This window comes from Euleptes europaea, chromosome 12 (assembly GCF_029931775.1).
Source record: "Euleptes europaea isolate rEulEur1 chromosome 12, rEulEur1.hap1, whole genome shotgun sequence".
Taxonomy (NCBI): Eukaryota; Metazoa; Chordata; class Lepidosauria; order Squamata; family Sphaerodactylidae; genus Euleptes; species Euleptes europaea.
In genome coordinates, this window is record NC_079323.1 from 1,213,291 (window position 1) to 1,225,907 (window position 12,617).

The following is a 12,617-nucleotide window of genomic DNA, read 5'->3' on the forward strand; positions in this document are numbered from 1 at the left end:
AAAAATTAACAAAAATTCTGGCAGGGTATGAGCTTTCATGAGCCACAGCTCACTAATTCAGATACAACTAGAATGTGATTCCATCTGCCCATAAGTAGAGACGAGCGAATTCAGACACCCAGTGACCATGTAAACGTCAACAGCAAGTAAATGTGTCAAAAGCAAGTAAATGTGATACGCAGAGGAGTAGCAGGCGTGGGTAAATCAGGATTGGTAATGAGACAGGAATCCCAGGTCTCGATTCAGTCAAGGAGAATGCATAGTCTTGAGCTTCATTATTAGTCATAATTCAGCAGTCTCTCTTTCTAATCTCCCTTTGTAAGAGGACTGCTACTGTTAAATCAGCAATTGAATGTCCTGGAAGGTTAAAATGTTACCTCACTGGTTTCTGGCAGGGTATGAGGGTTCCTGAGCCACAGCTCACTTCCTCAGATACAGCTAGAATGTGATTCCATCTATCCTTAAGTAGAGAAGAGTGAATTCAGACACCCAATGGCGATGTAAATGTCAAAAGCAAACAAATGACATTAGCAGGCGTGATTGGATTAGGTGTGATATGCAGAGGGGCTGTAGGCTTGGAGAAATTAGCTTTGGCAATGAGACAGGAGCCCTGACCTGGATGGCCCAGGCTAGCCTGATCTCGTCAGATCTCAGAAGCTAAGCAGGGTCAGCCCTGGTTAGTATTTGGATGGGATACCACCGAGGAAGTCCAGGGTTGCTATGCAGAGGAAGGCACTGGCAAACCACCTCTGTTAGAAATATTGTCGAAGGCTTTCACTGTCAGAGTTCATTGGTTCTTGGTATACCAAGACCACGGTTACACAGCCCGGATAACCTACAAGAACCACCTCTGTTAGTCTTTTGCCATGAAAACCCAAAAACGGGTCGCCATAAATCGGCTGCGACTTGATGGCACTTTACACACACACACACACACACACACACACAATGAGACAGGAATCCCAGGTCTCTATTAAGTCCAGGAGAATGCTTAGTTTTGAGCTTCGCTATTAGTTGTAACTCAGCAGAGGGTAGCCGTGAAGAGCTAGATTCAAGTCCAGGAGCACCTGAGAGGCTAGGGCTGCCAGCCTCCAGGTGAGGCCTGGGAATTCCCTGCAATTACAGCTCATCTCCAGGCTACACCAGTCAGTTTTCCAGGAGAAATTAGCTGCTTTGGTGGGTAGACTCTAATGCATTGTGCTTTACTGAGGTCCCTGTCCTCCCTGGGCTCCACTCTCAAATCTCTAGGAGCTTCCCAACCTGGAGTTGGCAACTCTACGGCTCCCCCAGGCCCTGCTGGAGACCGGGGGGATCTGGCAACTCTTGTAGAGACCAACAAACACCCTTAAAATCTTGGGCTCTACCGTGCACAGGAGTCAAATCAAGATTATTAAGGGATTGGAGTGTCTGGGATTGGAAAAGAGCTGTCTTTCCTGCAAATGCCCTTAGAGTAATATATATAGTGGTTGCTGCATATTAAAAACAAATGTTGCAGGGCTGGGAAAAACTCAGGTGTGGGTAGCCAAGATATTAAGACAGTTTTAGATGGTAGCCGTGAAGAGCTAAATTCAAGTCCAGGAGCACCTGAGAGACTAGGGCTGTGTAGATCAACAAACACCCTTAAAATCTTGTTGGGCTTTACAGTGCAGTGGACTCAAATCAAGATTATTACAGGATTAGAGCATCTGTCCTATGAGGAAATAGTCTAGGACTTTGTGGTTTAGAAACACTGTAAATTGTGTACGAGATGGAGAAAGTACATTTTAAAATGAACTGTTTCACCCTTGTAATGTTAGAACCCGGGTCCCGTTTATTTATAGCCGCTTTTGTGTCATTAAGGCTCAAGTCGAATAATACAGTAACTACACCCAAAGATATTGACTCATGACACATTGAGGTCCAACAAATGGAAGTATTTTTTTTATTCAACAAGTGAGTGGCAGAACTCACTGCCAGTGATGGCCATGAGCATAGATGGTTTTAAGAGGGGGTTAGACAGTTTCATGAAGGAGAAGTCAATCAGTGGCTTCTAGCCTTAGTGACTGAAGGGAAGTTCCATATGTAAACATGGTAATCATCTGAATATCAGTGCTGGAGGCAACCTCAGGGCATTTCTGCATGAGACAGACCACACTGTTCTAATCCAGCAGGCCATCTCTTATATGCTTGCTGAAACCCCTTTTTATAATGACTGGTTGAAGTCAGAGACTGAACTTGGAATCTTATATACCACTATATGCCAAGAGTGGTTTTTACCGTAGCATTGTTGTCGAGTCCCCATCATATACAGATAAATTGATGATGGTGCCTTATTCTGAATCAGACCTCTGGTCAGTCTAGTCTGGTACTCCTAACCGGTAGCAGCTCTCCAGGAACTTAGGTTGAGAAAGAGTTTCCCAGTTCTTCCTGCCTGAGATGGACTATGGCTCAGTGGTAGAGCCCTGCTTTGAAAGCCCCAGGTTCAGTTCCTGGTATCTCCTGGTAAAGGCTGTCATGTGAAAGGATGTTGGAAAAGATCTGGACAGCTGCTGCCGTTTAAACCATACAATATGCTGCATTGAGTGGACCAAGAGTCTGACCTGGTATAAGGCAGCTTATATTCATTACATTCTTATGTACTTTATTTATAGTCCACTTTTCTCACTGAATTATGCAGAGTAATTAAATGCAATCGATGAAATAGCTAATAAACAATGTACTAGGACTACAGCAATCTGAATCAAAGCGTAGAGAATCAGAAATAAGTTAAACAGTGCAGAAAACAGTATTACACAAGTGTAAAAACAAAGCCATGAGAGATGCCAGGGATTGAACCTAGGCCAATCAGCCACAACACCGTCCCCCAAAGATGGCTGCAATATGTTACTGTAGAAGGGTTTGGGGGAAGCACTTCCGTGGTTAGTGCATAACAAGGGATAGAAAGGCACATGGAATTATTTTAAAGCTATCTGGCATCTTGGAAACGTTATGATAAACGCTGTTTCCCCAGCCCTGGAGTCTAGCCAGGTAGTCCCTTGACTCCCTCCATCAAGGTCAAAAAAGCAGAAGATGCCGATGCATTAGTAGCTGTAGCTGTTCTGCCTTGAACGTTCTGTCTGCGTATTCATAACTTGAATACAGATATCGGAAGGGAAGAGTGGTGTGTACCTTTGTAGGATAAGAGAGTTCTCCAGAAATGGGCATCTCGTGCTGCCAGGCATGAGGATAGTGATGGCGGCTTCTTGGAGTCATCTGTTGGGAGAGGGGCCGTAGCTCAGTAGAAGATCCTCTGCTTGGCATGCAAAAGGTCCCAGGTTCAATCCCTGGCATCTCCAGTTAAAGGGACCAGGCAAGTAGGTGATGTGAAAGACCTCAGCCTGAGACCCTGGAGAGCTGCTGCCAGTCTCAGAAGATAATACTGACTTGGATGGACCAAGGGTCTGATTCAGTATAAGGCAGCTTCATGTGTTCGTGTGTTTTGTGTTACAAATGACACACACAAGGGTAAAATGTTTGGAAAATGTGAATCCCCCGAGGAAGAAAATTATACCAGCTTCATTACTTGCATCACATATGTAACTTGGTGCATAAAATTATAGAGTATGGTGCATTTACTGCCTCAAGCACATTGTTACAGGGACTGTAGGAAACTTCAAATAAATAGTTATGCATATGAAAACTGAGACTTGATTTGCTTTCAGACACTGTCAGATTGTACAGCGTAAGATATGAGCATGGAAGCGGCTGCACAAAAGCTCCCTGAGCACAACATTTTGCTGTTTGAAAAAGTAGGGAAAAGACTAAAAAAAGCTGGAAATAGAAAAGGAAGGTTTTAAATCTGAACACATGAAGCTGCCTTATAGTGAATGAGACCCTTGGTCCATCAAAGTCAGTATTGTCTACTCAGACCGGCAGTGGCTCTCCAGGGTCTCAGGCAGGGGTCTTTCACATCACCTTCTTGCCTAGTCCCTTTAACTGGAGATGCTGGGGATTGAACCTGGGACCTTCTGCATGCCAAGCAGACGCTCTACCACTGAGCCATAGTCCCTCGCCTAGAAGAACACATGAAGCTGCCTTATACTGAATCAGGCCCTTGGTCCATCAAAGTCAGTATTGTCTACTCAGACTGGCAGCAGCTCTCCAGGGTCTCAGGCAGGGGTCTTTCACATCACCTTCTTGCCTGGTCCCTTGAACTGGAGATGCCGGGGATCGGACCTGGGACCTTCTGCATGCCAAACAGAGGCTCTGCCACTGAGCCACAGCCCCTCCCTCAATCTGTTTTAGAAACGATGTTGCTCTCTGCACTGGTTCCAATATTCAACGAAACTGAGCTTTTGAAGCAATAATCGGATTCTGAGAAATTCTTTTTGTTGAGGGCGGCACTCTGGAACTCTTCTACGAAGATTGCATTGTTCATGTAGAATTTAAGGTTGTTGGCAACTTTAATTCAGATTTATATTTTTATTTTTGTAATTTCGGGAGAACTATAGGCCCCCACCTTGATTGTTACCAACCCTACTTGGGGTGGTAAGCTGCCGGAGGGAATTGGTGGGCAAGGAAAGATTAAACAGCAAGCATGGTTCTCTCCCCGCCCCCATTTTGTCTTTGCAACAACCCTGTGAGGTAAGCTGGCTTGAGAAAGTGAAAGTCTCAAGGTCTCCCAGTGAGCTTTATGGCCAAGTGGGAATTTGAACCTGGGTCCTACATCCACCCACCACACCATGCTGACTAGATAGGTAAAGAATTTTCAGTCCTGCTGTCAGGTGTTTGATGCCCATCATTCAGAAGTTCTCAGTCAATGAATACTGTTTTATTTTAGCCTTACCATGCGCTGTGTCCTGCCGCTTCAGAGCAATCAACTTCTGACAGGGCACTGTTCTGTGCAGGGTGTGTTAATGACAATATTCGGCACATTTCTGAACAGAGCTGGATTTTTCAGAGGTTGACTAGTTAACTTCTTTTCTTTTGTTCTAGGTTTTGAGAACCTGATACAACTTCAAAATGTTTAACAAATCGTTCGGGACGCCTTTTGGAAGCAGCACGGGGGGCTTTGGGACAACGTCAACTTTTGGACAGAGTGTGTACTGGTACTGGTTGTGGGAAAGTCTTGGGAGTAGACAGTTGAAGGTTTTTTAATGTAAATGCTGCATCCTGGACCTCAAGTTTTGACATAAATTAGACTAAAAAAATCTAACAGTATCCTTGTTGGGTGATCAGTTTCATTTCTCTGAATTATCATATGGCTCGGCTACTTCAGAATAGGTTTGCAGAATGGTGTGCAATTCAATAAAGATTCCACTTACAGTAATTTCCTGTAAGTGGGGTCGAGCGCCCAGCCCTTTCCTAGAAGTTTAAATCTTCCCTTGTGCCCCAGCCGTGCCATCTCATTGCCCGTCACCTATGATTGCTCTACAGATACCGGTTTTGGCACGACAAGCGGAGGTGCCTTTGGGACGTCTGCTTTTGGGACAAACAATAACACAGGAGGACTCTTTGGGAGCACGCAGGCCAAGCCAGGTACCAGGAATGCAGCCACCGCTTACTCCTTGGCCGGAATTCCCTCCTTTATGGCCCTTTTGTGTTTTAATCGTGGCGCCTGTTTCTGGTTTCAGGAGGGCTGTTTGGTTCAAGCACGTTCAGCCAGCCGGCCACCTCTTCCACCAGCACCGGCTTTGGGTTTGGAACGTCAACGGGAACTTCCAGCGGCTTATTTGGGACTGCAAGCACCGGCGGGGGCCTCTTCTCATCCCAGAACAATGCCTTTGCACAGAGCAAACCCGCGGGGTTCGGCAGTAAGTTTCCATAATTCTTCTCACTGTAAGCTCTAGGAGCTGTATTGCCAAGGAAAAAGTCTGCAGTGGTTAAGGCTGCTTTTTCTCCGGCTTGTCCTTTAGATTTCATTATAAAGTCTGTGGATCCCTCTAGTACAAAGTGGCTTGCTCTTCGTGGGAGATTTTCAGTCTTCCTGAGGGCTGTGTATCTCGGCTTTGTTGGAGGATTTAAGCATATGGCGTGAGATGGCTTTTCGTGCATACCAGACAAAGTTAAGCTGATGAGGAATACTGCATCCTCATTGAGGGCACCTAGGCTGAGGTGGACTTACCTTTGGGAAGTGGGGCATATAATGCTTACTGTCCTGTGCAGCAGGTGCAGCTATGAGCTGTCCCCTCTCCAGCTTGCAAAAACTGCTTGGGAACGCGCGGGTCAGTGTTAAGTCTGCCGCAGAGGGATTATTGTAGGACAAGCTGGTGACCTTCTCCACTACAAGTGAACTTTAGCATGACTCATTAAGTTGGTCTTCACACTACCATAAGTAGAAATTCTCCCTAAGGGTTTCTCAAATTTGCGTAGTTCTCCAGCTCACCTCTGTCCAGTGACATAAGCTTTTAGGTGCGTTGGTGAAGAAGATGGAGGTTGACACGAGGGGCATGAGCTATCTCAGCTGTGCTCTGGCCTTTTAAAGTATTTACTCTTGTATGACTCATGGGTGATACATCTTTGTGCCCTAGGGAGGGGAGAGGGTGGGGCTCAGCATTCTAATACTCAGTTTTTATCTGTTCCTCTACCAGAAAGGGTCAGGCAGGACTGGCTTTGTGCATGATTAAAAATCAGCACAGAATGAAAAGCCTTGATGGATTGCATTGGGGTGCCTTCAGGGTTTGCTTTAGGGGATTCTTGTTGTGTGTTGGAAAGAAAGGGAGTTAATGAATGATGCTTAGAGGGCATTCAGTGTGTTCCAGCTACATTTAGATGTCCAAATAACAAAGAAGGGGGTAAGGAATAACCTGCCACTTGATCCTGGGTGTCCTCACAAGAAACTGTTATGAAGGAGGTGGGTCAGAGGGAACTCGGGGCGAGTTGGGACACAATATAAGTGATAAAAAAGATGAAAATATAAATTGAGGGGGACAAAAAAAAGTAATCAGGACTCAAAGGGAAGACAAGCATTTCCATACAAGGATAAATCATTAACCTGTTTGAGGCTTGGAGTCCTTTGTATTAAAGCTATTTTAAAAACGGGCTTTTTTTTTTCTCCAGGAGTGTACGTTTGAATGTCACTGGTTCTAGACTGAAAGTAAAAAGGCAGAGTAGTTATTGGGAACGTGTTGGTGCACTTCACTGTAGACTCGTTGAGGGTGAATGCTGGCGTTTCCTGGCTGTCTTTCATCACTTGAGCATAGGTTCAGAAATGTTGTCAGATCCTAGCTCTGGCTTTGAAGCTCTCTGCTTTCTTTTTGATACTGGTTTTCTTTTTTCCTTCCTTCCTTTCTTGTTTTTTACAGACTTCGGGACAAGTACGAGCAGTGGTGGTTTATTTGGAACCACGAACACCACCTCCAACCCATTTGGGGGTACATCTGGCTCCCTTTTTGGATCAACCAGCTTTACCACTGTTCCAACTGGCACCACCATTAAATTCAATGCAAGTCCAATTTTATTTACTTTCCAAAGGACCAGTTCTAACCTTTGTGCTACACTATTCTGTTTGTTAAACTTTTAGATTGATAAGAACATAAGAGCCCTGTTGGGTCAGACTAGAGGCCCATCCAGTCCAGCATACTGTTCACACAGTGGCCAACCAGCTACCTCTAGGAAGCCCCCCAAGCAGGAGGACAGCGACAGTGTCCTCCTGCCCGTGCTCCTCAGCAGCTGATTTAAAGAGGCATTATTCTGCCTTTGGTACTGGAGGGATTAGATACCCATCATGGCTAGTAGCCATCGATAGCCCCGTCCTCCATGAATTTGTCCACTCCTCATTTAAACCCTTCCAAGTTGGTGTTCATTACCACATCCTGTGGCAATGAGTTCCACATTAACCATCCAACATACCGAGGCACTGCATTAGTCTACCGTCTGCATGAATCTCCTCTGAGTGCAGTGGCCCCTTTAAGGCCAGGCAATTCCAAGGGTTCCGTAGCGGTTGGTGAAGCAAAAGATGGCCCAGATGTGCTCCTCTCATCTGCCGCAGTGGAGATGATTGTCCTGCTTGAGAATCTTCTGTAGCAGCCAGAGCAGCAGCTGGCACAGTCCGAGCAAATGTGGGCCACCTGGGGGGCGGAGCTCCTTCATGGCAGAGAAGGCCTAGAATGGGGTAGGCCAGTATCAAGGGCGCGATGTCTGCGTATCAAGAAGATGAGGCAGCGCCTGCGTTTGTGCACTAAGGCAAGCGTAGTTCTGCTGTGTCTAGAGCTCTCCTTGCCCCGAGGATCTCAGAGCCTCCCAATGGACCTTAGCACCCAGCAGGCTTCATAACTGATCAGAAGTCAGAGCCTGGGTTTCCCATGTCCTGACCTCAGCCCTGACTCAGCTCTTCTTAATAGTTGTCTTTTAACATCTTAAGGGGAGGGGCCATGGCTGAGAGGTAGAGCATCTGCTCAGCAAGCAGAAGGTCCCAGGTTCAATCCCCGGCATCTCCAGTTAAAGGGACTAGGCAGGTAGGTGATGGGAAAGACCCCTGCCTGAGACCCTCTGCCAGTCTGAGTAGACAGTATTGATTTTGATGGACCAAGGGTCTGATTCAGTATAAGGCAGTTTCATGTGTTCGTGGGCTTGGGTGCTAGTAAAACAGTTGCTGCTTTGTCAGTTGTTAACCAACTGCTTACAGGGTTCCTTGCATCAGGAATCCAGGAATGAGACTCCGCATTAGTCTTGACGCCTGTCCCATTTTCTCTTGCAGCCCCCAACTGGCACTGACACCATGGTCAAGTCTGGAGTCAGTACAAACATCAGCACAAAACATCAGTGTATTACGGCAATGAAGGAATACGAAAGTAAATCTCTCGAGGTCAGTCCATCAAATACCCGTCTCTCTCCCTCCCTCCCTCTCCAGGCTATGCAATGCTTGACCATTATTATTTTTGGATATTTATTTAAAACATTTGTATGCTGCTTTTCCACTCTTAAGGCAGTGAATGATTACAAAGACATTAAAATCAACTTTTAAAAACAATATGTATAATGGGCGCAACATTGTGGATCATCACTGCTTTAGCCTGAACGGCTGCAACACACACACTGTGGGCCCGCTCTCGAAGGCATCTGATAAGCTACTTAATTAGCTTATTAATTGGCCGGGACTAGCTAATCACTTACTATTTCTGTGGGGGTTACCGCACTTTGTATTCCCAGCGATGTATTAAGAGTTTGAAAATATTATAAAAAACATCGCTTTAAAAGGGTTTTTGGATACCACGGCTTATAAATGGTTGGAAGACGTCTTCACAGCTAAAGGGGCCAAACAAAGTGCGAATGGTATTTTTTATAATGTTTTCAAACTCTTTAATACATCTCTGGGAATACAAGTGCGGTAACCCCCTGTGTAAAAACAGCTTCGCTGGGTTCCTGTATGTTTGCAGGTTCAATTCAATGTATGGGTGTGGATTCACCAGAAAATTCCGTAGGCAGAAGGGGTTTCTATCCACACAGCATGAGTTCTCCTCCTCCCCACTCCTGGAAGGAAAGGGGAAACACCTAGGAATAGCATAGTGGGAGTTGGAGGTCTGCAGCAGCAGGAGAAGAGAGTTCTGCGGAATTTCTCCATGGTGTCCAAGAGTCTTGCCTTTAAAGCCTTTCACAGCCTCAAATCCACATACCTGGAGGGGCCGTGGCTCAGTGGTAGAGCATCTGCTTGGCATGCAGAAAGTCCCAGGTTCAATCCCCGGCATCTCTAGTTAAAGTGACTAGGCAAGTAGGTGTTGTGAAAGACCCCTCCTGCCTGAGACCCTGGAGAGCCGCTGCCGGTCTGAGTAGACAATACTGACTTTGATGGACTAAGGGTCTGATTCAGTAGAAGGCAGCTTCATGTGTTTATGAGAACCACTTTCCCCTCATGGAGCCCAGGTGGTCTCCACCCAGCAGTTTCTTCTTGTGGGATCTCCCCTTCCAGGAAGCACAGTTCTTCCCTTGCTCACTCTTTCACTTTCTCAGTCGTACAGCTCGATTGTACAACTGTTGGATTATCTTCTACTTGGTTAAGAACCAATCGTTTATCTAGGTAATAATCGCATGATTAAGATAGAAGAGATTTAGGGTAAGATAAGACAGATATTTTCCCGTAAAATGCATTACCATGATAAGCAAATCAGATTTATCTGGAAGTCTTAGAAAAAGATTAGGTGAGATTACTGAGTGTGTGTGACTTGGCTTTATATGAATATCTCTGTGAGCAGTTTTAATACAGTAACCTGAAACCTGGTTTTGTTTACAATTTTATTGACTAATATAGTTAAGGAATGATAGGAGCTTTGATAAGTTTAGCGCTTGTGTTTACAGTAGCTGTGGGGTTAATTCTCACATACTTGTATTTTCTAACGTCTGGCTTAATAAAGGTAACTTTTTTTCAATAAAAGGTAAACTCTGAAGGTTTCCTGTCTGGTTTCCTGGTCTTAGTTCAAAGAACAGAACTCACAATTATTGCGCTTGTATTATCAGATTGATCGACAGCTTTATTTTAAAAAAATCCTGGAGATATCTGACTCTAAATGTTTTAAACAGATAGTCTTTTAGACCTGTTTAGTCTAGATTCTCTAATTGGATGTGGGAGTAAAACTTCCCATTACAAGCAGACGGTGCTGACTTTGATGGACCAGATTTGATTCAGAATAAGGCAGCTTCACGTACTCAGCTGTTCCATGCGTTGTGATGGTCCCTAAGAGCTCTTCCTTCTTTAGGAACTTCGCTTGGAAGATTATCAAGCAAACCGCAAAGGGCCCACCAACCCTGTAGGAGCTGGAGCCACTCCAGGGCTGTTTGGATCGTCTACAGCTACATCCAGCGCTGCCACGGGGCTCTTTGGCTCCTCCACTACTAACACCGGCTTTTCGTACGGGCAGAATAAAACGGGCTTTGGAACCAGTAAGTGCTGACGTGTCTGCCTGTCTACAGCTGCAAGGAAATGCCAGGCAGAATCATAGTTGTTGTTCTGGCAACAGTGTTTGTGATGCCTTCTGTGAGCTTAAGGCCCTGCCTCTCTGAGTGGTTCACAATCCCAAACAAATAGAGGAGAACTCAGAGAAGAGGGAGGGGAGGGAGAGGTGAATGTGAGCAAATGTAGTTACATATGCTCAGATCCTGGTCGTAGCTGGGAAGGAAGGAAGGCTTAAAGGAACATGCTAAAGTCCAACCAGAAAAAGAAGATTTTGCGAAGGGACTCAGCAGGAGGAGAGAGAGGCTGGCTGACCTTCTTTGTGGGTGACCCATCTGCGGAAAAGGGCCCTGGAGAGAGAGGTGCTACAAGAAAGTTTTAGAGCAACTGGAGACTGAACGAGAAGACTTTTCTTTATGTGTAAAAAAAAAAAAACTCTCTCGACCAAAATGGTCTTTATCAGGCAGTTGGGCTACATATCCAAGGCGCCATGTCCTTAGGCCTTTTAGATTCTCAAACTGTGGGTCACTGGAGAGGAAAGAGGATGTGCTGGGCTGGCAGAGGAGACTTGGGGGAGGCTTGTTGGTAAACGTGGGTTTGCTCAGCATGTTTAAATTGACAGCAAAATACAGCCCGTAATTCCATATATTTATAAAAGCGAAAAGTGAAAAAACTTGTCCAGCGTTCAGTGTGAGATTCTTAGGTTTTACATCAGAGAGAGGAAATTAAGACCACAGGGAGAGGCCCTCTTTGCTGTCCTGCCAATCAAAAAGCTCATCTGGTGGGCACCAGCGTGAGGGGGTCTTTTCAATGGCAGCCCCACGATTATGGAACAATAACCCCAGGGAGATGTGCCTGGCCCCTCTCAATTTCAGTCTTCAGGAGCAGTCCTCAGTTGTGATTTTAAAATGTTGGTTTATGTATTTATGTACGCTATTTTATGTATTTAATTTACATTGTAAGCTGCCTTGAGCTCCGTAAGGAAGACAGGCGGCTAATATTGTGCGGAGTTACTGTACAAATTGGTTGCGAATGGTAGAATTAGCTCACAAGCAGGTCCCACTGAGTTTGGTCTTAGATGGTTCCAAAAAACAGTGAGCTGTATCAAAACATATTCTGAAGTTTCAAAGGCATTAAAAAATTTCTAAAAGGGGGCAGGCAGCAAACCTTAACGAACAGCGTGGGGGCGAAGTTGGGGTTCGCAGTTGGGGAGGGGGATTGGCAGAAACCTCTGCTCCCTCTTAAGGAGCGTGGGAAGACGAAGGAGGTGACAATTTTTATAGCAAAAAGAGGAAGCACCGAAGAGAGGCAGAGCAAAAATGGTGCTGGACATCTGGGGAGAAGGCCTGACTTGGCAACTTGGTTGTTCAGTTTTGAATTGGTGCAGTACCTTGATTATTAGTGGTCAGCAGGAGCTTCTCAGTGCTGGCAGAACGGCACCTCTGTCTCTCTCAGCTGCTCAAGGTTGCTCGCATCATGTCTCATCTCACGCCAGCTGTTAAGGTTTGGCATGCCCTCTTGGAAGGCTGGCACGGTGCTAGTTGCCTTCCGATCCTTCCCCCAAACCCATCTTTCCTGTGAAGTCTCGGTCTCATCCCTCAGTTCTGCTCCTCGACTGAAGCAAACCCTAAGTGCGTTCCACCACACCCGCTCCCCTATGTCCTTTGTTTCTTTGTCTCTAGCATTCTTATTTTCCTTGTAAACTGTAAAACCTGTTTTTAAAAATGATGCACGGGGGTGCCGTTTACCCTGCCTTGTAAAGCCAATAACAGCT

At 45.6% G+C, this 12,617-nt stretch overlaps 1 protein-coding gene across 1 annotated transcript in view; it reads left to right on the forward strand.

Annotated features, from left to right (window-relative positions):
• The first annotated feature begins 4,957 nt into the window (after window positions 1-4,957).
• Window positions 4,958-12,617, forward strand: part of NUP98 (nucleoporin 98 and 96 precursor) — a 45,060-nt gene continuing 37,400 nt past the window's right edge. The window contains exons 1-6 of the mRNA XM_056858649.1: window positions 4,958-5,056; window positions 5,395-5,496; window positions 5,592-5,771; window positions 7,263-7,402; window positions 8,657-8,764; window positions 10,650-10,833. Coding sequence (XP_056714627.1) covers window positions 4,981-5,056; window positions 5,395-5,496; window positions 5,592-5,771; window positions 7,263-7,402; window positions 8,657-8,764; window positions 10,650-10,833 — 790 coding nt within the window. The 5' untranslated portion in view covers window positions 4,958-4,980. The remainder of the gene's footprint in view (window positions 5,057-5,394; window positions 5,497-5,591; window positions 5,772-7,262; window positions 7,403-8,656; window positions 8,765-10,649; window positions 10,834-12,617) is intronic.